At 34.1% G+C, this 24,567-nt stretch overlaps 1 protein-coding gene across 12 annotated transcripts in view; it reads right to left on the reverse strand.

Annotated features, from left to right (window-relative positions):
- The window catches only part of SYNE1 (spectrin repeat containing nuclear envelope protein 1), a 319,168-nt gene that overhangs the window by 214,507 nt on the left and 80,094 nt on the right, over positions 1 to 24,567 (reverse strand). For 11 of the 12 annotated variants that reach the window (XM_068677107.1, XM_068677098.1, XM_068677097.1 and 8 more), the window contains 18 exons: positions 24,157 to 24,264; positions 23,220 to 23,357; positions 21,930 to 22,094; positions 18,601 to 18,713; positions 17,859 to 18,027; positions 13,919 to 14,015; positions 12,374 to 12,576; positions 10,620 to 10,784; positions 9,041 to 9,193; positions 8,474 to 8,617; positions 7,934 to 8,107; positions 6,805 to 6,963; positions 4,739 to 4,903; positions 3,976 to 4,110; positions 2,921 to 3,079; positions 2,396 to 2,604; positions 1,519 to 1,627; positions 112 to 276 (listed from right to left, as the gene is read on the reverse strand). In XM_068677107.1, the coding sequence (XP_068533208.1) occupies positions 112 to 276; positions 1,519 to 1,627; positions 2,396 to 2,604; positions 2,921 to 3,079; positions 3,976 to 4,110; positions 4,739 to 4,903; positions 6,805 to 6,963; positions 7,934 to 8,107; positions 8,474 to 8,617; positions 9,041 to 9,193; positions 10,620 to 10,784; positions 12,374 to 12,576; positions 13,919 to 14,015; positions 17,859 to 18,027; positions 18,601 to 18,713; positions 21,930 to 22,094; positions 23,220 to 23,357; positions 24,157 to 24,264 (2,730 nt within the window). Of the gene's footprint in view, positions 1 to 111; positions 277 to 1,518; positions 1,628 to 2,395; positions 2,605 to 2,920; positions 3,080 to 3,975; positions 4,111 to 4,738; positions 4,904 to 6,804; positions 6,964 to 7,933; positions 8,108 to 8,473; positions 8,618 to 9,040; positions 9,194 to 10,619; positions 10,785 to 12,373; positions 12,577 to 13,918; positions 14,016 to 17,858; positions 18,028 to 18,600; positions 18,714 to 19,142; positions 19,353 to 21,929; positions 22,095 to 23,219; positions 23,358 to 24,156; positions 24,265 to 24,567 lie in introns of those variants that run through there. The other variant, XM_068677104.1, reaches the window with a different exon arrangement.

Here is a 24,567-nt window from a genome sequence, read left to right on the forward strand (position 1 = left end):
TATATATATATGTATATATATGTTATGTATCAGGAAACTTGTGAAGCCATGATTGATGTCATTTCACATGACACTGTAAATGGAGATTTTTTTGTGTTCCTCAATCTGTACCTCAGCCAGCAAATCCAGGAGTCCCTTGAAGTCATTGGAAAGTTTACACAGCTCATCCTCTGTTTTCTTGGCCTCCATATCAGTACATATTGATGTCAGAACAGCAAGTCTAGATTTCAGCCAGCTGTGATTTTCTCCTTGCTTGTTAATATGCTGCCTGATTTCCTGTGGAAGAATCAAAACATATTTTCTTCAAGTAAGTAAAATATATTAATGAGTCGCATTCATGGCATCAATTCAAAGATTAGTGGTATAAACATACTATTTTTGTTCTTATCTTGAAACACTAAAAATGTAAAATTTTTCTGCTCACATACTATTTTGTTCCAATCAGTGGCTAGTGTCTTGCATTTGCTCCACAGATTTTACAGAACTCTGTTTTATAAAATAGCAGTAGAATTATTTTTCCTCACAAACTAGCATTTTTACCAATAGAAGATGGATAGATAGTTAATATGTATATATTTTTCATATATTGACCAAATTTCTTAGTTACAAGTTAAATCTTAAATTTCTCAAACATAAACATCATATGATATAAGGTTCTACATATTTCTTTTTCCATTTTAATATATATTTTTTCAATCTTTCCATCCAGTATTTATTTTCTGTCTTTATATCAATGCTGGTAGCAGGTAAAGCTGTCAGCAGGTAAACTACATGAATAAATTAGACTCTCTGGAGCAGAAACACCCATTTAGCTAACGGTCTTTCTGCTTTATCAAGCAATTTATTTTATTATAAATAAAAATAATTTTATTTCTCTACACAGTTGGCCTTTACAAACTGTTCATGACTTTCACACAAAGTTCTATGTTATGTGATGTTCCTATTTTGGCTTCTAACGCGTGGAGAAAAAAAAAAAAAAAAAAATGTTAAGGTAGTTTGAAGGTCTAGAAGCACTGAATCTTAAAAGCATTCTACTATTTCTCTTACCATTCACCAATGCAAAAGTGTATGGTAGACTATCTCTGCCTCCCCTATTATACTACTGTAGAAGAGAAGTCTTATTATAGAAGTTTTCCCTAAATGTTCTGTAAATGTAGGGCAATAACTTGATCCTTCAAAACCACCCAGTCCAGAAATTTTGGCTTTTCTTTGCACTGCACTCTTAACTGTACATGCAGCAGAATGAGGGGTAAGTATTTAGTGTACTTGCTTCTATATTTTGAATGGTCTGAACATACTGGTAAAGGGACCTGCCATTCTCCGAATTTCTAGAATTAGGAACTTACACCATGATTTGCTGCACATGGAATTTTGTCCTGGGAATATTTTTAAGAATTCTAAGAATCAGCAGAACTTTATCCGTGGTTTCCACACTAAAACAATTGCAATGCTTCAGAGTACAGTTTTATTCAGAGACCCAGTATCAATGAGTGTAGTTTAGTTAGAATATAAGCTCACCCCCACAGATGATTTAAACTGCTCATATTTGGCAGTATCATTGACACTTTCCTTTATCTTCTTTAGTTCTCTTTCTGTTGATGAAATCCAATTTGCCAATTCAGAAAATCTGAAATAAAACATCACATAACGCATTCAGCTCTGGGGTCCCCAATATAAGAAGGACATGGGCCTATTAGAATGAGTCCAGAGGAGGGCCATGAGGATAATCAACAGGCTGAAGCACCTCTCCTATGAAAACAGACTGAGGGAGTTGGGGTTATTCAGCTTGGAGAAGGCTCTGGGAAGACCTTATAGCAGACTTCCAGTACCTAAAGGGCACCTGCAGGAAAGCTGGAGATGGACTCTTCATCAAAGAGTGTAACAATAGGACTAGGGGTAATGGTTTTAAACTTAAAGAAGGTAGATTTAAATTAGACATTACAAATAAGTTCTTTACTCAGGGGGTGGTGAGGTACTAGAACAGGTTGCCCAGAGAAGTTGTGGATGCTCTGTCCCTGGAAGTGTTCAAGGCCTGGTTGGATGGGGCTTTGAGCAACCTGATCTAGTGGGAGGTATCCCTGCCCATGGCAGGGGGGAAGGAATTATATGATTTTTAAAGTCCTTTACAATCCAAAATATTCTGTGATTCTGTCATAATGCAAAGCAAGGAAAAAAGACAATGATTACCACTGTTAAACGGTAACCTCTTAAATTTAAGCTAATAATTATAAAACCTTCAAAGCCCCACTATTATTTGTAGAATCACTACATATAGTTAGCTTGAAGTCAAGAACACAGATTTATCATTCTTTACATGGTACTGATCTATAATGACATTTTGAGGAGTGATCACACATAATGCACTACCAGACCCCTCTAGGATTTGGGCTAACACCTGTTCTTATAGGCCTTCCAGGTGTCTGAGTGTTCTGTTAGTTTTGTGTATGTGCTGTCTATCTGGGACTTCAGCTCCTTCAGGATTCGTTGGCTACTTTCCAATGTAGCCCTCACTGGATCAGAAACTGGAAGTTTTTGGCAGAGTTCCTCAATCCGTTGTAGTCTCTTCTCACACAGACGGTAAGATCCCTTGTCACCGAAGAACAGCTGATGGGAGAAAAAGCAGAAAATTCAATAATAATATAATTGGCATAAATCACAAAGCATATCTATATCTTTGATGTAAACTGGTCATACATGATGCTACTAGGTCATACATGCTCCTACTAAGCTTTTAGGTATTAGCATGAAAGGATAAATTCCAAATGATTTTATTTATTATTTATTTATTAATGAAAGGTCCAAAGCATTGAACTGATTCAGTTGTGCACAGTGTTTGGTGGCTTGATTTGGTAAGATGTGTTTATCATTTGTATTCAGATGTATTTCTATACATGCCCACTTGGTGGTGTATAGTTCATACCATGTGTTCCTCAATCATCCTTTCTTTGCCTTCTCTGGTTAGCACCTTGTTCTGACGAGCTAGTTCAGCTTTGCACTCCTCCACTGTGACCAGAAGCTTGTTTTTCTGCACTTCAATCTTCAAATGAATCAAATGATATGGAGCTTCTGTTTGAAGATCCTACATTCCCACAGGGGCAATGAACAAGAACAGAAATGTAACAATACACCCATTACCTCAGTGTGAAGTAACTGCAAATAAATTATCTAACAACTAATATAGAAAACAAGGCATCTTAGATGTTTTAGATCTAAGATGTCTTTTAGAAAGATGATAAAGACATATGTTTGTGGGATCCAAAATATGTATTTATAAGGCAGATCTCAGAGAAATCTTGGCTCTTGACAAGATATACTAAGTACTTCCTGTTTAAAAAAAAACAAAAAAACAAAAAAACAAAAAAAACATAATAGTGAACCTATATTCACACCTGCTTTCAGAGGTTCCTTTTTGCTGCCAGTGAGAACCCACTCATTCTTCATTCCAACTCTGACCTGAAACATGTTGTAAGAGGCAAAAATTCTACAGCTTATGAGCAATGTTTGTTCAGTTGTCTGAGTTTGTTCTGTTTGTTCAGAGTTTTTAGCAGAAGACTCAATGTAAACTGATAGCTTGATTTCTTGCAAATTTGCCTTCCTAAGGTTGGGAAAGTAATTGCAGTTGTCCAACATAAGCATAAAGTAAGAAAAGCTAGCACTTACACTCAACAAATGTTCTTAACACAGGTATCATTATGCTTGTACACAGGGGAAGAAATTAAGGTTTCATAATTGTTTTCTCTCATTTCCTAAATTTTGACCACTTAAATTATCAGTGCTTTTTCAGGAGGGTATTTGTAGGTGTAGGTGTATCTAGTGTAGTAAAATACAGATTTTTCTCCAACTGTATAAGAAGTCAAAGACTACAACTACTTTATTTATTTATTTATTGTAATCTATATTCAGCATATAGGTCATGCAGAAACTTTCCCAAGTTAAAACTTAGAATATCCAGAGAAATCATTCAATGTCACTAACCTTCCACTGCCGATGGAGTTTCCTTACAGCTTCCTGCAGGCTGTGTTGCTCTTGTTCAGGAAGGATGTCAGTAAGTTCATCACAAGCTTTCAGGAAGGCATTTAGGACTCTCTGATCCAACTGGTTAAAGAATTCCTGAGTTTGAAGTGAAAGGTGAAAAGTCAGATGACAAAACTGGTTATTGATATGATAACCTGCTAGCATGAAGTTTCTTAACATACACTGTAAGTTTCAATGTCACATCTGTTACATCAAAGAAGTAGAGTTTGAACTAAGGAAAACTTTGTCTATCTATTTATAGTCCAGCAAATTAATTTATTCTGGGGCACTCAGACAGTACATTGATACGGTGTTTTAACTAGAATAGCTTTTAAAGCCACACGTGTAAGTAATTGTTATAATACACAAATGAATATTCATTCCTCTGAAAACCCAGCAGTGGATGTCAAAACACAGATTAATGCTCTCACTCCAACCAGTTCTATAGGCAAAACCAACCTTAATGTCTAAGGGGTTCCTCTCTCCATACTTTCTGGTTGCTTACATTCACCAATAAGGGGGATGATTAAAGGGGGATGATTATTATATCTATATGTTGTAACTTTTTTTTTTTTTTTAAATCTTAACATTGACCAGGTCTGTATCACTTCAAAATATGGAAGAAATCTAAGAAATCTATGTCAATTTTAAAATTAAATAGGTTTTTCACTTATATGTCATGCACTTAAAGATTTCCATGAGGAAAATTAGAGAATCTACTCACACTATGCTTCCTGAGAAGTTCTTCAGGATTTCCTTTTTCTTTTAAGCAACAATTGGCAATCTGTATAACTTTCTCCAGTTCTGCTCTAGACTCCTCAAATTTCTTCATCAAACGGCTATTTGCTTCTATATTTTTTCTCCACTCACCAGCTTTCCTGATCATATTCTGAGTTATAAACAAAGAAAATTAGTTGGCACTTTTTCACAGCTTTTTACTTACTCTTTTACCATAATCTTACCTAAAAATGCATTTGACTGGTGTCACTCTTAAAAATACATTTCGTTCACAGCTGCTCCTCTTCTTCCTTTCATGTTCCCGTTTTCCCTGTTTTTAATACCTATACAAAGACTCACCCTAATGTCATCCTTGATTCAATTAAAAATGGATAGTTATTCAATACAGATGCCTGTGATACTTGCAGAATGCAAATATGTAGCCATTTGGCTAACATTTATTTCCCAAAGACTGTTTTCAAACATAAAACAGTTGTTGTTTTGTTTAAATGTGTGTCATTGCATTTCTCATTTTATCAGACTACCAGTTTCTGCACCAACCCCTGATTAAAAAATGAGGGGAGGGGATAGGAGGGAATAGACAGATAAATATGGTTTAACCTATGGATCCAACCAGTTCCATGCTACAGATCTGACCTGGGGGTTTGAACAATAATCACTCTAGTAGGCCACATGTCAAACCATCTAAAAGGCTGCTTAAAAGAGACTTATGTTTTTGTTGCTTAGCTTGTACTTCTCTTGTTTTGAAACCTTAGTCACACTCTTTATTATTCTGCCTTGCATTCTGTCCTGGTGCACTGCATCAACCAGCAGTTACAATCCATAAACAAATAATAAATATTAACAGGACAAATGAACAGTTCACCAGTTCAGCTGCACCAAGGTAATTCCAACACTGTGTACTAACTACACACTTTACTATCCTTGCTGATTACTAACCCAGTGTAAAAGAATTACAATAGTTTTACCCAGTGAGCTAATCAAATCTGTAGCTGTCAATTTAAACACCTTGCTAAGCCTTTTTAAAGGTTCCAGATAAATTTGTGTAAAATAATAAAATCATATAGGAATGTAGTCTTTACATGAGAAAAGACAAATTTCCAGATCCATAAATATTTTAAGCCCGGAGATAAATCACTGTCCATCTTTATAGAACCAGAATAATTTATGTTTAAACATGGTAAATTTATCAAGACAATTGTATCTGCCTCTGTAAACACAAACATAACTTAGATGATTTCTAAATGGTAAATCAAAAACTACAGATCTTTACGTAGAACACACAAAATACAATATACATTTTGAAATCCGCCTCTCAGGTACAACTCTTCACTGACAGATGATTGTCTGCAGGTTGAAATTCAGTTTAGATAGCCTTATACAACAATTACAACAATAATTGCCTGAAAATAAATCTAACAGCACCCAGCATCTGGAGATCACCCAAGAAAATGTTTGAGTTTGTGACAGGCTGGGACTAAGTAGCCCTGAAAATATCAATATTACTAATAACATAGTAATATTCTAATAATTCTAATAATAATGTTCTAATAATTCTAATAAGAATTCTAAAACTAAAGTGGATTGTAGCCCTAACTGCATTTTTACATTAACAAATGTAAATTCTGACTTTATCTTCATGATCTGCATTTTCTGATGAAAAACAAAGCTCCAGACCAATAGCAGCAATTGCAAATCTTTCTGTCTTCAATGCTTTATGTTAAAGTGAATGTGTGGGAATATAGGAGTAAATAATTAGCCAAGATAAGAAAGTCAGGAGAAAAAAAAAATGGCACAGAGCTAGTGGGTGGATTCTCAATTGCTTGTTTCAAAGGAGCCTGAGACATGTGAAAATTCTCCTTAAATCCCAGGTTTCTCAAAAGGCCTGAGGCAGCCTAACCTCTGAATAACTGCATGGAGAAGATGACCCTTATTCCCCTGACCACTTGTTACCTATAGAGCTACATAGCAATTAAATGGAGATATGGCAGGATGAGTCAGCTGCATATTAAGAAGACTTCAAAAATATGCACCAAGGTTTTACATAAGTACCTGAAAAGTAATCTGAACTTGTGTGACTTTCTTCTGAAATGTTGACTGATGGAAATGCTGCAACGCTTCACTAGAAGCCACGCACTGCAGGATACTCTGACTATTTCTCTCAATGAGGGACAAAGCTTTCTTGCAGTTTTCTTGATAAGCTACCAAATCCTGAAAGAAAGAAACATATATCCACCCTGGCCAGGAATAAAGGAGAGAAAAGTTTGGCAAAATAACAGGACGATATTTTTAACAAGAAGAATAGAAGGGACACGGTCAAAGCACCTCAAAAAAAACAACAACAACAAAAAAAAAAACTACAGAAAATGTTAGATGGAATGAAAAATAGAGTTCTAGCTATATGTAAAATAAACAAACAAAACAAAAAATAAAATAAAACGAACAACAACAACAACCAGACATGTGCCAAAGCCCTTTGGATAGCTTTGTAGAATACATGTCAGTGCATAAATCTGTGATTTGATTTTACGTGATGTCTGCATTTATATTACAATTCTAATTTTGCAGTGAAAATAGACATCAGAATGACAACTCTCAAAAGCAGACTGATCTTGCCTTTCAACAAATTAACCTTTCCTGTCAGTAGCCTTCATATAAATGAGAAGATTTCAGTTCCTTGATGGCAAACAACCGCAGAAGAAACATGAAATTTTATGACGACATTCTGAGATTCTGAGTCTGGGCAACATCAGGAAAGAGGAAAAGAGTACTCAGACTGCTTCTTAACCAGAAGACTGCATTGTTCATGTACAGAAGAGGGCTGTTATGATTGAACAGTCGAACTCACTAGGTCATTTTTTTTTGCCCAAGTACAATCAAAGCTTGAAGTCACTGGAAAAGAAGACCCTTCTCGTTGACAATCTCTTCACATTGCAGGCTTGAAGTATTTTTTACATATGTATACATAAAGCACGCTAATGTAAACATATAATACACAGCACATATAATATTATACGTTATATAATATATATATTATATAAAGTAAATATATATAAATGTAAATATCATATTTACATTTCTAACATTTCAATTCTATTTTCACAAGAAAGATCTCATATTTGCATCTTGAATTGAGAAACCATGGGTTCTAGTGGGGGTTCAAGTATTTTTATAAACTTACTTGAGCTTTTTGCTTAAGAACTATTGTAGGTTGTTTTTCAGGATCCTGAATAGAAATTATTTCATTGACTTTTTCAAGAGATTCATAGAAATTTGTTATTTGTTTCTCCAGTTCTTCCAGTGGAGACAGCAGATGCTGACTTTCATATAGCAGGGCACAGGAATATTCCTTAACCTTTGGTCATTGTAAAGAAAAATAATTGTTAAAAAAGTAATAAAATTCAATAAACAGTAGCTTCATTTACATGTAATTTATATAGTTGGTAACTGTCTCTTTTAAGATCAATCCCAGTACTGCATCACTTTAAAAATAAATAAATAAATAAAATAAAATAAAATAAAATAAAAGATGGTGGTCTTGAGGTAAGAAGTAATATTTTCTCTTCCATTAATTCACTCCATTGTTACTACAGACATTAATTTGCTCAAACGCATATCCCTGAGTGTTTTTTTGTTTGTTTCTTTCTTTCTTCTTGTGCAGCTTACTGGCTACTAGTTCAGCAGTCAACACCATGTATAGTAGAAAAATGTATTCTGCAACCTTGCTTATCTGCTCTTTGATCCTTGTCAGAGTTGCAAGTATTTCATGTACTTCCTCTTGGGAAACTTCTTTTGTAACAAGTTGTGCTGTTCTTGTGACCGTTTTGTACTGAGCTTCCATGGCAGGCAATTTCTGTTTAATATTCTGTAACAAATGTTTCAAGAAAATTATCAACAATAGCATTCATGGGAGATACAAGCATATTACCAAGTGATGTGAGACACATTCCAATTTTTGTCCTGGCTGAATTGTGAGGCTTGAATCATAATTCAAATGCATGCAAACTGTGCCAAAGGGTATCAAATCAGCTCACCTGGATGTGATTTGAAACTAAACAGAAATAAATATCCAGATGGACAGTGTTCTGGAAATGTATTCTAGAAATACCACTCATAGAACACAAGGATTTAGATTCGCCATAGGAGAAACTATACAAAAGTAACACTAGTGAAGAAGAGTAATAATGGAAACACATACTAATATATTTTTGTGCTTTATCCTCAGAATTAAATAGTTACACACCTTTCTTTTATAAAAGGAAAAGAAAAGAATGGAATGAAGACTTACTTCTAAGTCTTGTACAAACATCTTGACATCTAGGAAGGAAACTTCTACAGGTGCTGAGAATTTTCTATTGCTTTCATCAACAAAGGCTGTCAAACTGGCAACACCATCCAGGTATTCCTTCTGCATTTTGTCTAGCTCATCTGCTCGAGCATACTAAAGAAATGTAAAGTAAAAAGAAAGAAAGAAAGAAAGAAACTTATCCAAAGGACATACGTAGCTACTAAATAATTACTTGAGAAAATTAGCATGTTTTCTGAGCAGTTTGATAGAAAAATTGCAATCAATAGAATATAAAGTAATGGAAAATATTCTAAGGGTTTGATTTATTTTCAGCAATGCTGATGCTAAGGAGAACTTTCAAACTAGAGTTCAGCCTTTTTTTTTTTTTTTTTAAGGTTTGGATTTTTCCAAGAACTCCAAACTCTCATTGGTTTCTAACCTAGAATTAATTTCTTATTACCTACAGTGCCAATTTTGAAAGTTCAGCAACAAGAAATAATACAAAAAGCCTAGAAAAGCTGAGAAAGAAGGGAAAGTCCAGTAAAAACTGCTGACTGGAAGGAGGGAGAACAAGGAAGAAAGCATTCTATAATGGAAGTGCAGACAGGCTATGCTTTCACATGTGAAAGACATAAGACAAGAAACACATTTCTCTAGGCATTACACTTCCACAAAGAATCACCCTAAATATTATTAACAAATAAAACTCGAGAATGTTCTAGTTTGGAAAAGTTACAATAAAAAATCTGTGCACTTTTCCATTTAACTTGACTGCAATGGAACTAATCATGCCAATGTAAAAAGGAGATTCAACATCTTCAAACAGGCAATTGCCAATTGAAAGCTGCTGAAAGGGAAAAATACCATTAGATATATATTGATAATAAGCAAAAATATTTTCTATTGTGTTTATAAGGTGTGAAACATTTGTGCATAATTTTATCCTCTCTTGTGCCTTTTAATAAGAACATAAAAACAACATTTATTTTCCAAACAGTTGAATCTCTTTTATGAGACATATTTGTATTTTTAGTTTTAGTTTTTAAATTTGCTATACCTACCTCCGGGTTCATGAGATGGAACTAATGTCTGACTGATTTGGGGAAAACATTTAGCTAACTAATTTGCATTGCACCTGCTTATGGTTGTAGTACAGTAATTGAACACAACTTCCATTAAAGGGTAATAAAAACATGCACTTTTAACATTTTCCCTACTTAGTTTTACAGACCTTGCAATAACAATGGGTATGTAAAACCAATCATTTCCTTAAAAGAAAGTAGAAGTTATGCATGAATAACAATCACCGTATTATGATAGTAAAGACAAAAATACAGGCCACACCAGCTGAAAATGTCTAAAAATAAAAACAACATTTTTTATAACCCAAAAGATAAACAAGACAAATGCCCCAATCGCAGTAAACTACTGACAGGGTTTAATTTCATATTTAAATAATTATGAAAAGTTAGGCACATTAGTAAGCTGTTGTATAGTCCTGCTAGTGGGGCAAATCTGTCTTGCTGGCATGGAAATTACAAAGTAAACATTTAAATGTAACAACTGCAAAACCACATACTTGTTTAACTTGCATAAACAACTCTCTCCATCTTCCATTTAGTAGCAGAAGTTGCTGTTTAAGGTCTCTAGAAATGGCCTCATCACATGTTTCAATCAGAAAATTACCAGCATCATTCATGGCTGTATGCTGTTGGATCCAATGAGGTAAGTGCCGGAAAAAATCCTGAAGAAAAAAATAAAAGCAAAATTCTTACACCTTTGCAAATAACATTTACCTTAAAACAATAAACTAAACATTAGCCACCCATTAATGGTTTGATAAAACATTTTGAACAATCATTCTCTAAAACACTTTTTATTGGATATGCCGTAATAGAATTTTGAACTCTTTGAAGACAGCCTACTATATTAAAAATTGCTACTAGTTTACTCGTAGCTCATTTTACTGTGGTGAGTAGCTTCAGTTGAACTAATGAAACTCCTTCTTAAGAGTATTTGGTCAGTAACTAAAAACACTGTTAGAATAAAATTTCTGATCTGAGAAAACTGATTCTTCACTACTGCTTCCTCTTATCTCAGAGAAGGTGAGAGGTTAAGTGAAAAGGGTAGCTGTGACTGATTTCTTTCCCCTATCCTACTAAGACAGCCTAAATAGCCCACCCATTGTCCATCTTGTAGGAGGGTACACATACATAAATTGGCAGGGAAGGCAAAGACCAACCTTCCTTCCTTCTCCCCTTCCTTTTTGCTCTGCAAGAGAATGGGCTGTTATCTAAGTTATCTAAGGATGGGAGTTACTTAAGACAGGTATCTCCAGGCACTATGGTCATAGCTATACCAGCGAACTAAACATTACTTGATCACTGTCCCATGATTATCCATATTATTTAACATGTTCTCTCATATGGCTTTGGCTTCTGCCAGCTGCTCTTCTCCCGAACAGTATGCAATTCATTGGAGAGCACAGGGCAAGTGCTGTTCCAAATAGACTGAAACAAAGAGGACACTTTCTTTACGTGGAGAAATAGAGTAGCCACAAGCTTGCAAGCTGAACCATGCCACTTGGTCCTCAAGACCAAGAAAGAGGCACTGACTCATTTTATTACTGGCTCTCAATCTAGAATTCCAAGACTGCTTATCTGATAGTGACAGTGCTATGCTATCCCTTGCTTAGGGGCAGATGTGAAAAAGCCCTGTCCAACTGTAATGCCAGTCATCTCAAGTTTCAGAGCTACATTTCTTGTCAGAATGTATCCACATGTGAAAACACTTCTGATACAATTACATTTTTGATACAACCAAAGAGAAAATTTTAAATGGATATATACTGCTTAAAATTGTTGAAGAAAGAGTAGAACAACAAAGTGTTTTAAATCCTCAAAGGTGAGATCAATAAAGAGTACAGATACTCTGTACTGCTGTATAAGTGAATAATCATCATTCTTTAGTAAGCTAAATGTGCAGTTTGAATCTTCTATATGTTGCAGAGCACAGCCTTTGCTTTGTGCATAGACTGTCCTTTGTGAGCACAGCCAAAACTAATTAAATCTACCGAATCTGGCACTGTCCAGTTCTCCTTATTAGGAGACAGGAAAACTGTCCTGGTCAGCCTTATTAGAGGTCAAGAAGGAATGAGAAGATGTAGCAAACTACTCAAGTCCTTGAATCTATCAGTGAATCCACTAAAAAGTTCCAGCCTGAACCTCTCTCTCTCATAATGATATTTTTAAAAACAACCTAAAGAAATGCAAAAGGATATAATATATCTAATAATTTACAAAATAGATAGATATAGATGGCATTAATTCTTACCTTTTTAGAAGGTTCAGGCTGATTAAGCATTTTTTCAGCATCTTCCAACCAGGCTTGCAGACCTGCCACAGTGCTGCTGTATCTGTCCCAATTAGCAATTACTTCTTCCAACATGCTTCTTACACTTCTCACTTCTACTGAGAGGTTCCTCCACTGTGCTGTTGTTTCATTCATGAATTTCATCACGTTCTCAACTTCTTCCACTGACATGCAGAAATGAAATCAATTATTTAAGTTTATTATTAAGCTTTTGTGAAGCTTAATTTTATTCTACGTTTATCCATTCTCATCAGGGAATTACATTTTGCTAAAACTGCTGTTTCAGAAGGCTTATATACATATGCTCAGTTGATAGCCCAAATTTTAGTACAAAATTATTACTGAAAAATGAGCCATGTGAATTAAAGACAGAGGAAAGTACATAAAATTAGTGCCATATTTGCATAGAAACACTGCATGTTCAGTGTGATGTTCATTTCTAATCTGTAGTAAAAGAAATCGAGAGAAAATTAATTTAAAAATAAAGTAGTAGAGATGTGTAATGTAAAAACAAATTATGTCTGTATACAAAACTACTTTTTTGCTTTATTTACTTTTTAATATTTTCTACACTGCAAGAAAGATATGTGTCCTTATTCCAGAAGGGAAAAAAAAAAAAAGACATATGAAAAAGAATCCATATAAATCCACAGAATTTGCTACTTGATTTTTACTACTATTGAGTAAATCTATTAATTTTTATTCTTTGCAAGAATATCCTGTCAGTAAAATTTGAGTATCACTATCAATTTTAAATTTCACAACAAAGGTGTCCATTTTCTCTGCAAATATACTAACCATTTTAATAACTGCAACAATCTTCCACAGATGTTACTGTGTTATTATCTCAGCAGAGACTAAAGTGATACCTAAGTTGAACATTGCCCTCATACATTCTCACTGAACCAAGCAGAGCTGTTCAGAAATTACAGGAGGTACTGGTTCAATCAGCTACACAGTTTTCTCATGTACACCCATACTCGAGCTATCATTTGGGCTCCCCTTATACCTTTTCACAATTGATGAAAAATCTTAAATCAGGGGATACTTTTGCTACTGTGACAACTTTGAGATCAGCTCTCTGGCTGTGTTTTTCTAGTAAATGAAGTCTTTCCAGTGAGTGTTCCCAGGCACCAGAATGTGATTTTCCCTACTGATAATTGGTTCTCTGGCACACTACTGGGCTCAGATCACCAATATTCAAAGAATCTATAAATTAGGATGGACCATGGACGTCTCCCAGTAGGAAGTCTGAACATGACAATGCCGATCTGGACATTCAGAAAGTTGGAAAGCAGGAGGGCAGGCTACTGTCTACCAGCTGGCCTCATGCTAGAGAAAACGCAAAATTGCTACAAGAGGCTGTAGCCTCTCTGGTGGACTGCAGCCACTATACAGCTCTATGCACTGAAGAAACAAATAGTAGGCTGTATTTTTATAAGATATTTATGTTTGAAGAGATTAAAATGGCATCCCCACAACAACAACAGAAACATAGGCATTTACCTGAGCCATTTGCTTTGGCATACACTTCAGCTGCTCTTTTCAAGATCTGGTATGTAACTTCATATTGCTCAAAGAACTTACTATTTTCAATAACAGACTGAAAGGAAAAAAAATGCAGAGAAAATAAAGATAGATATTAAAAATATGTTCCTTGAAATCACACCAGGACAGCAATGACATCTCTTAACTTCATTATTCTTCTATTCATTTATAAAATAGTATATAAATTTCATCTTTTAAAATTAATGGTACAGCACAGTATCTCCTCAAACTTCAGTTTATTAACTTTGCATATGGAAAAAGTATTTAATATGTTCTTTGTTAATCTGCTAGTTGATCACTTGCTGAAAGTCTTAGCATATGTTACATTGAATACTTCACTCAGAGGATGGTGAGGCACCAGAACAGGTTACCCAGAGAGTCTGAGGACGCCCCATCCCTGGAGGTGTTCAAGACCTGGTTAGATGAGGCCCTGAGCTATCTGATCTTCTGATCATTATCATCTATCTGATCTTCTGCCTATAGCAGGGGGGTTGGAACTAGATGGTCTTTGAAGACCATCCAACCCAAGCCTTTCTATATATTCTATGAATATACAGAAAGTGAACAGATAAACATTATGTTTATTTGTTGTGGAATAATTTTAATTAATAATTTTAATTAATAAAAATTTCCTCCCTATAAGAAGGTAACTAGATTTGATTTTTGTAGTAAAGCATTAAAAATGGTTACTGTATTAGTCCTTTACAGAAAGACAGATTTCAGTTCAAGAGTTGAAATACATTTGACTGATCCTTCAGTTTTCTTTTACCTTCTTTGGAAATGGTACAAATATAGTTAAGGAAATATATATATGTTTCCAAAGTGAAAAAAAAAAAAAAATTGCAAATCACTTTTCCAAAGTGAAAAACGGTCCTTTTCCTTTGTGAGTGGTGTTTCCAATATATAATGTGCTACAGTGCAATTAATAATTTATATGGAAATATTTTGGTCACAAAATTATGCCTCTTTATTTCTGCCAAATGGCTTTTTTTTTTTTTTTTTATGTCTTTCAGAAATGTCTCTTTATTTAAATGCTCTGTATAATTATATACCTATATTGTGCAAATGTATCTTTTGATACAAAGATATATTGTATCTTGCATTACTTTTTATAAGGATTTTACATTGCCTTACCTTACATTACTGTACTTATCTCGAGTTTTTGAATGGTTCTATAACCTATACTACCTGCTGTGTCTCTAGTTACAGATCTACACATTAAGGCAAACACATCTCTAATATCTGTATACAAGTTTTGGAACGTCAAAATAGACAAACTTCTATGTGTACTACTATAATTTTGGTAATACCAGGTCTCAAATGGGGCCTAAGTTTCAATGATCAATGAAAAAATTTCCAAGGTCAATGTACTTTGAAGAGAAGAATCAGACCTTGTATTCATCAGCCCACATAATATAAATATGATAAACTGTTTTAAAAATTAACCCACCAGACAAAATATATCTAAAAATCTTCTATTTAAAAACCTTTTACAGTTGCTATGTCAAATCACCAGTTATCTAGCAGGTAGTTTTAAAATGTGTCTATAACCAAGGAAACTAGAAGTCAAGAACAGACGTATTTTTACTCTACTTATATATATATATGTATATATATATATATATATACATATAAATCTGTCAAATATAAGGAATTGCATGCTTTACCACAAATTATTTGACAAATTCCTGAATTTTCACTTTTGTTAAATCCATATGCACAGACATTTTAACCTGAACTAAAAGCTATTCTTCATATGAGAAAGTAAAGGGAGATACAAAATTATTTATGTAATACTAATCACAAGAACAATTACAAACATACTTAAAAAATAAATTGGCATTTTGCCAAGTAATAACTTCTCCCATCTGACAAGAGCACTTAAAGAAAATATGTAGCTTTTCCCAAATCCATACAGCATCTGGTGCTACAAACATTCTAATAAAACTATGCCAAAAAATAGTGCAATGGGTTAAAGTCCACAGATAGCTGTATCCGGTATTTCCACTGCAGCTGACACTTTGGTACAATATATTCTTCAAGTTGATGGCGTAGAGTCTATTCGGAACTTTACTTCCGGTATATGACACAGGTGAAAAGAAGATGGGTTAAATGTACACTTTTATTTTTATCTTACAGAACATAAATATTTTCCAGGTATATGTTATATCTAAATCCTAAAAATGCATGCTCCTAGAATGCCAACATTGCTCAGTCTGCTGTGACAGACAACATACTTATTTCTTGATTGTCTACTAACATAGTCACTGAAGGCACTGACTATGGCCTTCCTAATTAAGATTCCTAAGATCAAAGAGTAATACTCAGCTTTCGCTCCTAGAAACTTGCTCTCAGTTAAGCCAAAGCAAATAATCTTTTCCCATCATAGGACACTTAGAAGCAAACAGAACTGAAGGCTACCAGGAATGAAGCTGAGCTCTATCTTCTTGTCCCAGTTTCCTCATTTTGATGTGACAGTTTCATAAATGATGCAAGGAAGCATTTTCTTTTCCCTATTGACTAACTAAGAGCTAGTTGTCTGAAAGCACAGGAATAATTGAGCTAATCACAAAATAACATACAAAATCACCACTTAATAATTATTTTAAAGCTAAAAATAAGAAAGTGATATAAAATAATAATCCAAAAGTTAAGCTATCCACTTCCTCATTATTTTCCTTGACACCCTTTAGCAGTCTTTGAGACAACCTTACAAAGCATACATATGGACAATTAACACCTAGCTCTTGCACATCATTCTAGCAAACTGTGTTATTGTAAATGGTCATCTGAATATTTTACTGCTTTTCTAAAAGCAAGGGTTAGCCCCTGATTTTTTTGTGTCTCTAACTGCTAAAGCTTAAACTTAGGGAAAAGTATGAATAGCCTTCAGTTCTCACATTGTGAGAGGAAATTTAAATTTGAAGTTTGTTTCCAATACAATAAAAACTGGCAGGCTATGTGGGCACCAGTAACTTTCTCTACAGTATCGTGGCTCTGAAAGTTTCTATAACTGCATGAATTATTTCCAAACTGAATTTTCCTGTGCAAATTTCCTCATACGTATTAGACATAAGGGGAAAAATATTTATTCCAGACCTGCTTTTGAAAGAATCCCTCATACTCTAATGTAGAAGTGCGAGTGGTGGCACCATCTTACCAGCCATTTGGTAATGCAAATTAATTTGTAACAAAGGGATCACATCAATGAGCACTTGCAAGTCAATAGCCTCTGTTTCTTAACATGATATATGAATGATGCAGAACTGGAGCCATTTCTTTCCAGAACAGAAATCAAGTAATGGGTTTAATATACTAATGTAGAGCAGAAGTGGAAAAACTGTTCCTTGAAAGAATAAAATGACTCTGCTACCGGTATAATACATTCAACAAATACAGAGACAAATTATTATTTCTTCCTCATTTGGAGGACACTAAGAATAATTGTAATGTGAAGGACTTCACTCCCAGAACCTCCTCAACGCTGCACTAAATTCATATGTAGGCACAATGAAGTGCATCTATGCTGTTGTAAAATTAGATGAAATTAAGTTCTCTTAAATTTCTATTTAAAAAAAAAAAATAGGATTTGGAAGTTCCTGATATGCTTGGTAAGCTGGATGGTCAGACAGCAGTTGGGACATTATTTCTGGTTTTGAGATGATGTAAAATGCCTGATTTTTATTTTTAGTACTTTGATTAAGGCTCCTCCAGGGGATGAGAGATACACATCTGAAAAGATATTCATATAAATGCAGCCAAAGTTGATGACTGGTACGTCTCGTTTCTTTTTTTTTTTTTTTTTTTTTCAAAATAATAGTTATTATTATTAAATTCAAGAAATCTTTGGTGAAAATATTTCAAATATAATAACAAAAAGAAGACAACCCCAACTTACAATATAATTTTGAAGTAGTAGTTCCACTGATTCTCGCCTTCCATATTTGATAATCCATGATTTTAACTTTGATTCTGCAAGGACTAGGAGTGACAGTAGACGGTACTTCAGTTCCAGAAACTCCATTTTCAACAGATGGAGCTCAGATGAGGAGACAACAAAATTAAACCTGGAAAATGAATCATACTGTAGTAAAACACATCAATAATATTCTTCTTCTTTCAGGACATACTGAAAGCTTCACTTACAGTTCAGATATTTTTCACCTAATTCAGAATCTACTAACATTTAATTACATATGATGATCATTCTGATAGCTGCTTTTGAATAGCAAATGAATTATAATCATATTCATTCATAGAAATCATCAGTTTACATTTATTACTAAGTTTTGCAAAGTAATTTATTCTTTTTTCTTACATTCATCCTGATTGCTGTTACATAACATTTCTTCCAGGGGAAAGTAATAACAGGATCAATTTAAATATATATATATATATATATATATATATATATTCCCTTTTAAAACACTTAGATTCTGTTAATTCTCATCAGTCATCAATGCACCAAGCTTTTCAGCATTTTATTTTTTTTTATATACTAAGAGGGTTTTCCCTTCCAATTTTTTCATGCTTGCCACTAAGAAACATAATTAGACAGCAGTTTTTACATGAACAGGTTAAAAAGCAAACAGGTCTCCTTTATTTCACAGAGGGTTTTCATTTCAGATTGAAAGCCTTACCTGTCTGCCATATCTTCTAATTGGTCAGGTGGAACAGGTACTCCATTAACAGACCTGGCCCTGTGGATCTCATGGAATGTCTTTTTGTGACCTTCTATATTTTTCAGTAGATCCTGTTTTTAAGGAGAGAGAGCAAGATTGAGAGTGAGAGAAGAAGGGGTGGAGGGGAAGAGGGAGAGAGGGAGAAAGAAGGCTCACAGTAGGCTATCTAATAAGCACAATTTGAAGCCTGCACCGATGACTCAATGTAGTTAACTATTTGATCATGCTCTCACATTTGCATGCAAGATTATGCCTACCATAAAAGCATTTACATCAGCTTGAACATTTACATTGGAAACACCCTTATTAAATGCTCTGTTAAAGCTATGTCTAACAATTCAGGAAGATTTTAAAACAGAGAATATACTGCAATGATTTAACAAAACAAGAACTCTCAACTGCATTAAATAATGCCTGAAAAGCACCACGAAAATACACTAATACCAATACTCTATGATCCTGCTAAATTTACTGTTTACATCTTTATAGCAGATACTAACCTTTATTAAGCATGATTCAAATATTCAGCAACTAATCTACTCCTCTATATACCGGCTGAAGATCCAGAGCTCCTTATGTAAGTACATATTCAGTATTTAGTCAACTTCTCACTCTCTCAGCATCAAAGGATTTCAGGATTGTTCTCTCTATATTACACAAATGAATGCAGAATGTGGTACCCAACCAGTATTCCTGTGATAAGGATTGTACCAGCAAAAACCTTACGGCAGAGCACATTTCAACTGTAACTAAGCAACACCGCTTCAAACGGTTTCCTGGAGATTACATATTAAAATGAATGACTGGCAGTAGTCTTTGAAGAGATACCAGAACAATAACACGTAAAGTCCCCAGTGGCTGAGAGGACACAAAGCAGTGGATATTTTTCTGCAAACAGGCAGCTCTTGGCACAAACTGCTCAGAAGCCTATTAGCAAAAGCTAATCATAAAAAGTTGCCCCCTTCTCTCTCGTGGGAACAAAGTGCAGGCTTGTGTATTGATCCTATCTACTTGCTCAGATCACCAAATGGTCCCATAATTCCCATCACTCCATCTATGTTTTCACCGTTTTCCACTTCAGTCAAAACTTCATTGTGAAACAAAGTGAATCAGACTTTCTCAGATGCAGGTGATGTACTGATTTTACCATGTGGAAAACCGCACTGAGGCTATCCTGTAGCTAACATACTTTCATGTAGAGGACTGACTTGGAACATGCATCTCATCTACCTGCATTGGAGACCTTGCCAATCTCAAGAGGGATGCCCCTAACATGCACTCATAAGTGAAAATAAAACCCATCTCTATAACTGGAAGTTGAATTTGGATGAAAGAGATGGGTTTTATTTTTTATTTTACACATCAAGAGAAATCCTGCTTTGCAAAATGACCCACAACATAGGATCATTAAAGTTGGAAAACATCTTCAAGATCATCTGGTACAACCATCAGTCTACCACCAATATCACCCATTAAACCATGTCCCTAAGGTTCAACCTTTGCTTGAACACCCCCATGGGCCAGTGATGCCACCACTTCCCTTGGCAACCCATTCCTATGCCTGACTACTCTTTCTGAGAAGAAATAAACTTAAACACTTGCATAATTCCTTGAAGGTTTGTCTAAGTAAGCTGATACTTTTTGTATTAGCTTCCAAATGGCTATAAGCAACAGAGTTCACTAAAATAAGCAATGTCAGATGAGCGAGAGATATAGAGAAGGTAACGTTATCTGAACAAAGGCATAACAAACAAAACCCTAAAACTTCCTAAAGAACAGTGACTGAAAAAAAAAAGTAAAAAAAAAAAAAAGTATTTCTGGTATTATTCAGTAGCACACCAGGATTCAACAATATAAATTTGAGTGATAAAACACCAGGAACTGAATGTAATTATACATGCTTATGTTGAAGTTTTCCCCATCTCACCCTCATGGGAAAAGTCCCCTGAAACAGACTAATCTAAATTGTTTGTTTTTTTTCTTTTTTTTTTATTTGTTTTTGAGTAGAAATCCCCCACCACAGTATTTCTGATGCAAAGAAAATAGGTTAGTACACTTTTTTTTTTCTATTTCTTATGAATGTATCAAAATAAGGTTTATAATATTCACATGCAAACAAACAATAACAAAAAAATACATTTTCTTTTCTTTTTTTTTTTTTTTTTTGGATGAAAATCAATTTTTATGAATCCTGAAATATTTTATGTCGAAAATAAAGCTAATGAAATGTAACCTTATGAAAGACTAGACTTTGAAAGATAACAATTATCTTTCTCGTAATTTTTAATATTGTTTTGGTAAGATTTATTAGCTAAAACTAAAATTAGTACAGGTGACACTGTTTTAATAAAGAATAATTGGGAGATCCAAAAACTGTCAAAACTGTTCCAAGATATCCATGAAATTTGTCAGCTTTTCATTATGTAGCTTTACTTTTCTTAAAACAGTGGATTTTTTTTACAGAAAAAAACCTCCACAGCCATAAAAATGAAAACAATATCCAAACACAATAAAATTAGAAAATAATATTGAGAAAATAATATTGAAGAAAATATATGAAACAATACAGCCTTAGTGCCACAAGTGCAGCCTTTCTCTACACCATTTTTTTCCTTTCTCCTTTATATTTGCTACTTCAATTTTTCATCGTCTCCAATATTTTATTTCTATACTTTTCTCATCTGTATTACATAAAAGCACTGACAAACCTCACAGTTTTAATTTTAAATGACAACAAGGACTCAGCAAAAATAGTAGCAATGATATTCACATTTATCTGGTAAATTTCCTCTTTACCACAGCAGAGGGGACTTCTCATGTCATTTGTCATTACTACACAATGAAAATTCATTTCATTATTTTTTTCCCCAAGTCTCAGCTATATATTCATGAACCATCAGCACATTTAGTAGCTGCATTTAGTTTGCTGTATTTCTTCTTTTTCACCTACTGAGTTCACATTCATTGAACAATGCGTCCAACTTAGGAGTTCTGTATGGAGTTTTCCCCAACAGCACTCCTAGAGTAGGAAACAGTTAAAATACTAATACCCAGTATTTTTCAGAAAGAAGAAGCAGGAACATTCAAAACCAATCTTTAATATTACTTGTAAAATATATAGATATCACAGTTAAAAGTCATCACCGAAAGATATCTAATTTTTAACTACCATCAAAGTGACACCTCCCGTACCAACTAGTTTTCAAATTGCAATTAATAATCATGGATCATTTACAGCCTTGGAAATAATGAAATATAATGCACAGAATGAATGCATGTATATTTACCTTAAGTTGTTCAAGCTTCCGGTGAATTATATTTGCTGTTTCTTCATGAGCTTGCTGAATACTTACTTCTTCCCTCAAAACAACCTCTGCTCTATAGAGCCAAGCACCTATGGTACCCAAAGGTTCAGGAAGAGATTTATCAAGCTGTATGTGCCAATCAAATAGCTGGGAAATAAAAGTAAGAGGACTGAATTTCCTTCCTTGCTTAATTTTACAAACAAGTATGACATTAGTTCTGAAATTACATTATTCTCATAGGCAACAAAATCTCTATAAAGATTTCTGGATTTCCCTTCTAGAATCATAGCTGCATTACAGAACCGACTATATGTAAACTGTAACAGCTGACATTCTGAAGATTTGGAATTTCATCAAGCACAGCAAAGCAGTTGAGACAATCTTCCTCTCAGTGCTATTTATTTCATACTTTTCCATAAAATCCTTTTCATTGCAATTTTGATTTCATTTTCATTCAAATGTGCAAATGATTTTCAAAGCACTGTGGAGTTGAGAGTACAACAGTAAATTCATTTATTGTTTACAATACCATGTCTTACTGGCAACCCCAGATATTGGAGTAAAAATAATGAAAATTGTAAAAATAAAAAAAAAAATCAGAATATTTTAAAGCAGATTCTCCATTAAGTATGACATACACATACTCACAATAATAATAAAAGAATACATGAAGATACACTGAGTATCGATTATAGATTTGATAACTTATTTCTTATTTGGGACAAACATTATAATTCACTTTGGATTTTTCATTCATTTAGTACAAAATTATTATCATGAAAACTAACATCAATTGTTTCTATTGCAACCAGGTAAAAAATGACATTAAATCTTCATTTATTGATTCAGAATTTGTTGCACAGAAATGTTTTCTGGTTAAATAAATAAATATTTTATTCGAATTTTTAGTTATTACTAGAATAACTCTAGCAGTTTCAATTGAAAAATTGCATTTGGAAGCTTCATTGTGCATTTTTTTCCCTTCACAATATTTTCAGCTTGGCTTGTCAATATACCTTCAAATAAAGGGAAACCTCAATGTATTGTCCTTGTCTTAAAGTTCATACTCTGTCTCTGAACAAATATTAAGGATGATAGATCTACAAAACATTCTCAAAAAAAGTACTGTACAATTCAACATCACTGAAAACTTGTTTCATATTTCTGTTCCTAATGCCTAATAAAATCAGCAGCAAATAGGTACCTTGAAGGATTTAAAAATTCAACCTTCACTTAATAAAAAATATATAGTATAATAAGTTTTCAACTTACCCTGGAAGAAACTCTGTCCCATGCTTGCTTCACTATAGCTTGATCAAGCAGTAATTTACCATCTTTCCGTAAGGACTGGGTTGCAAGTTCAATCGGTTTCCTTTTTAACTCATACTGCACTCTGAAATGCTTAAATGACTGCACAAAGAGAAAATCAAGTTAATTTAGAGTAGATTTAAAAAAAATCTGCAACATTTATGGAGTTGCCACTTAGGCCACCTATATGACAATTTTGCATTGATGGAAGTCCTAATACTTCCCAAAAAAGGAGAAACAGTTAACTTTTATATTTATAACCTTCATTGAATTGCTTTTTATTAAAGTTTTTAATAGATCCTAGAACGCTCCCAGAAAATATAGGTAGGACTTTTGCATTTCCCTTCAGTATCAGATGCCTGAACTCTGTCCAAAGGGAAATAATCATTTTTCAGATAAACTAGCAAATGGATTAAATGCGAGGTAGGACAGATGCTGTTTTTAGAAAATAGCCGAGCTTCAGTAGAAAATTTAGGCCAAAATTTGTGTTGTTGATTTAGACATTAAATTTTAAAAGAGGGCTTAAAAATGAAGCTCTAAGCCCTGTCTCCTGTCCACTTCTCACCTCAATCAGCTTTCAGTTATATTTCTCATTTGAGCTATATCATGGAAGATCTGGAAGGACTGTACAGACACACGCTCACTTCTAACTAGGACAGTCGTTCATGCTGCTAGAAAAAGCTCTGTGTTAGGCATACCATCTGTGCACTATTCTACATAGCAAAGCGGGAGTTGACATTATAATACTCCACCAATAACAGGCAACACAATTTGCATCCTTATTTCTTTAAACTACAGTATGTTGAATTGCAAATATGCAGACTGCATAAAATATTGCAATGCATATTACAAAAATGATGACAATAATATCTTATTACTCAAATATTTCCCAATTGCTTACCTGGTATTTTTCCTGTAAGCTTGTTTCTGCCACCTGTGCTCGGGCTAAATCTCTTTCAAATTGTTCTGCCCACACCTTTAGGTCTCTCAGCATCAACCTGTCTTCCTTCTATGAGTTTGTACAACCACATACACACAAAAAAAAAGTATTACAGCCTATTAGTAGAGGTGTCAGATATAGCCCAGGATAGAACATCTATCTAGCCATTCAAGGTCATTAACTGTAGTGAAAATCAATAGAAACCTTGGGGCCAAATTCTCTCAACACTTATCTTCATATAGTTTAATTGAAAAGCACATTGTGAGTATGAAAGATGAACTCAGCATCTAGACATGAGTCTTATAGCATCATAACTATTTGTGTCTTTACTGTGTCAGAAATATTACTTGTAGTTCTTGCCTGCTGTTAATT

The sequence above is a fragment of the Anas acuta genome, chromosome 3 (genome assembly GCF_963932015.1).
Source record: "Anas acuta chromosome 3, bAnaAcu1.1, whole genome shotgun sequence".
Classification (NCBI taxonomy): domain Eukaryota; kingdom Metazoa; phylum Chordata; class Aves; order Anseriformes; family Anatidae; genus Anas; species Anas acuta.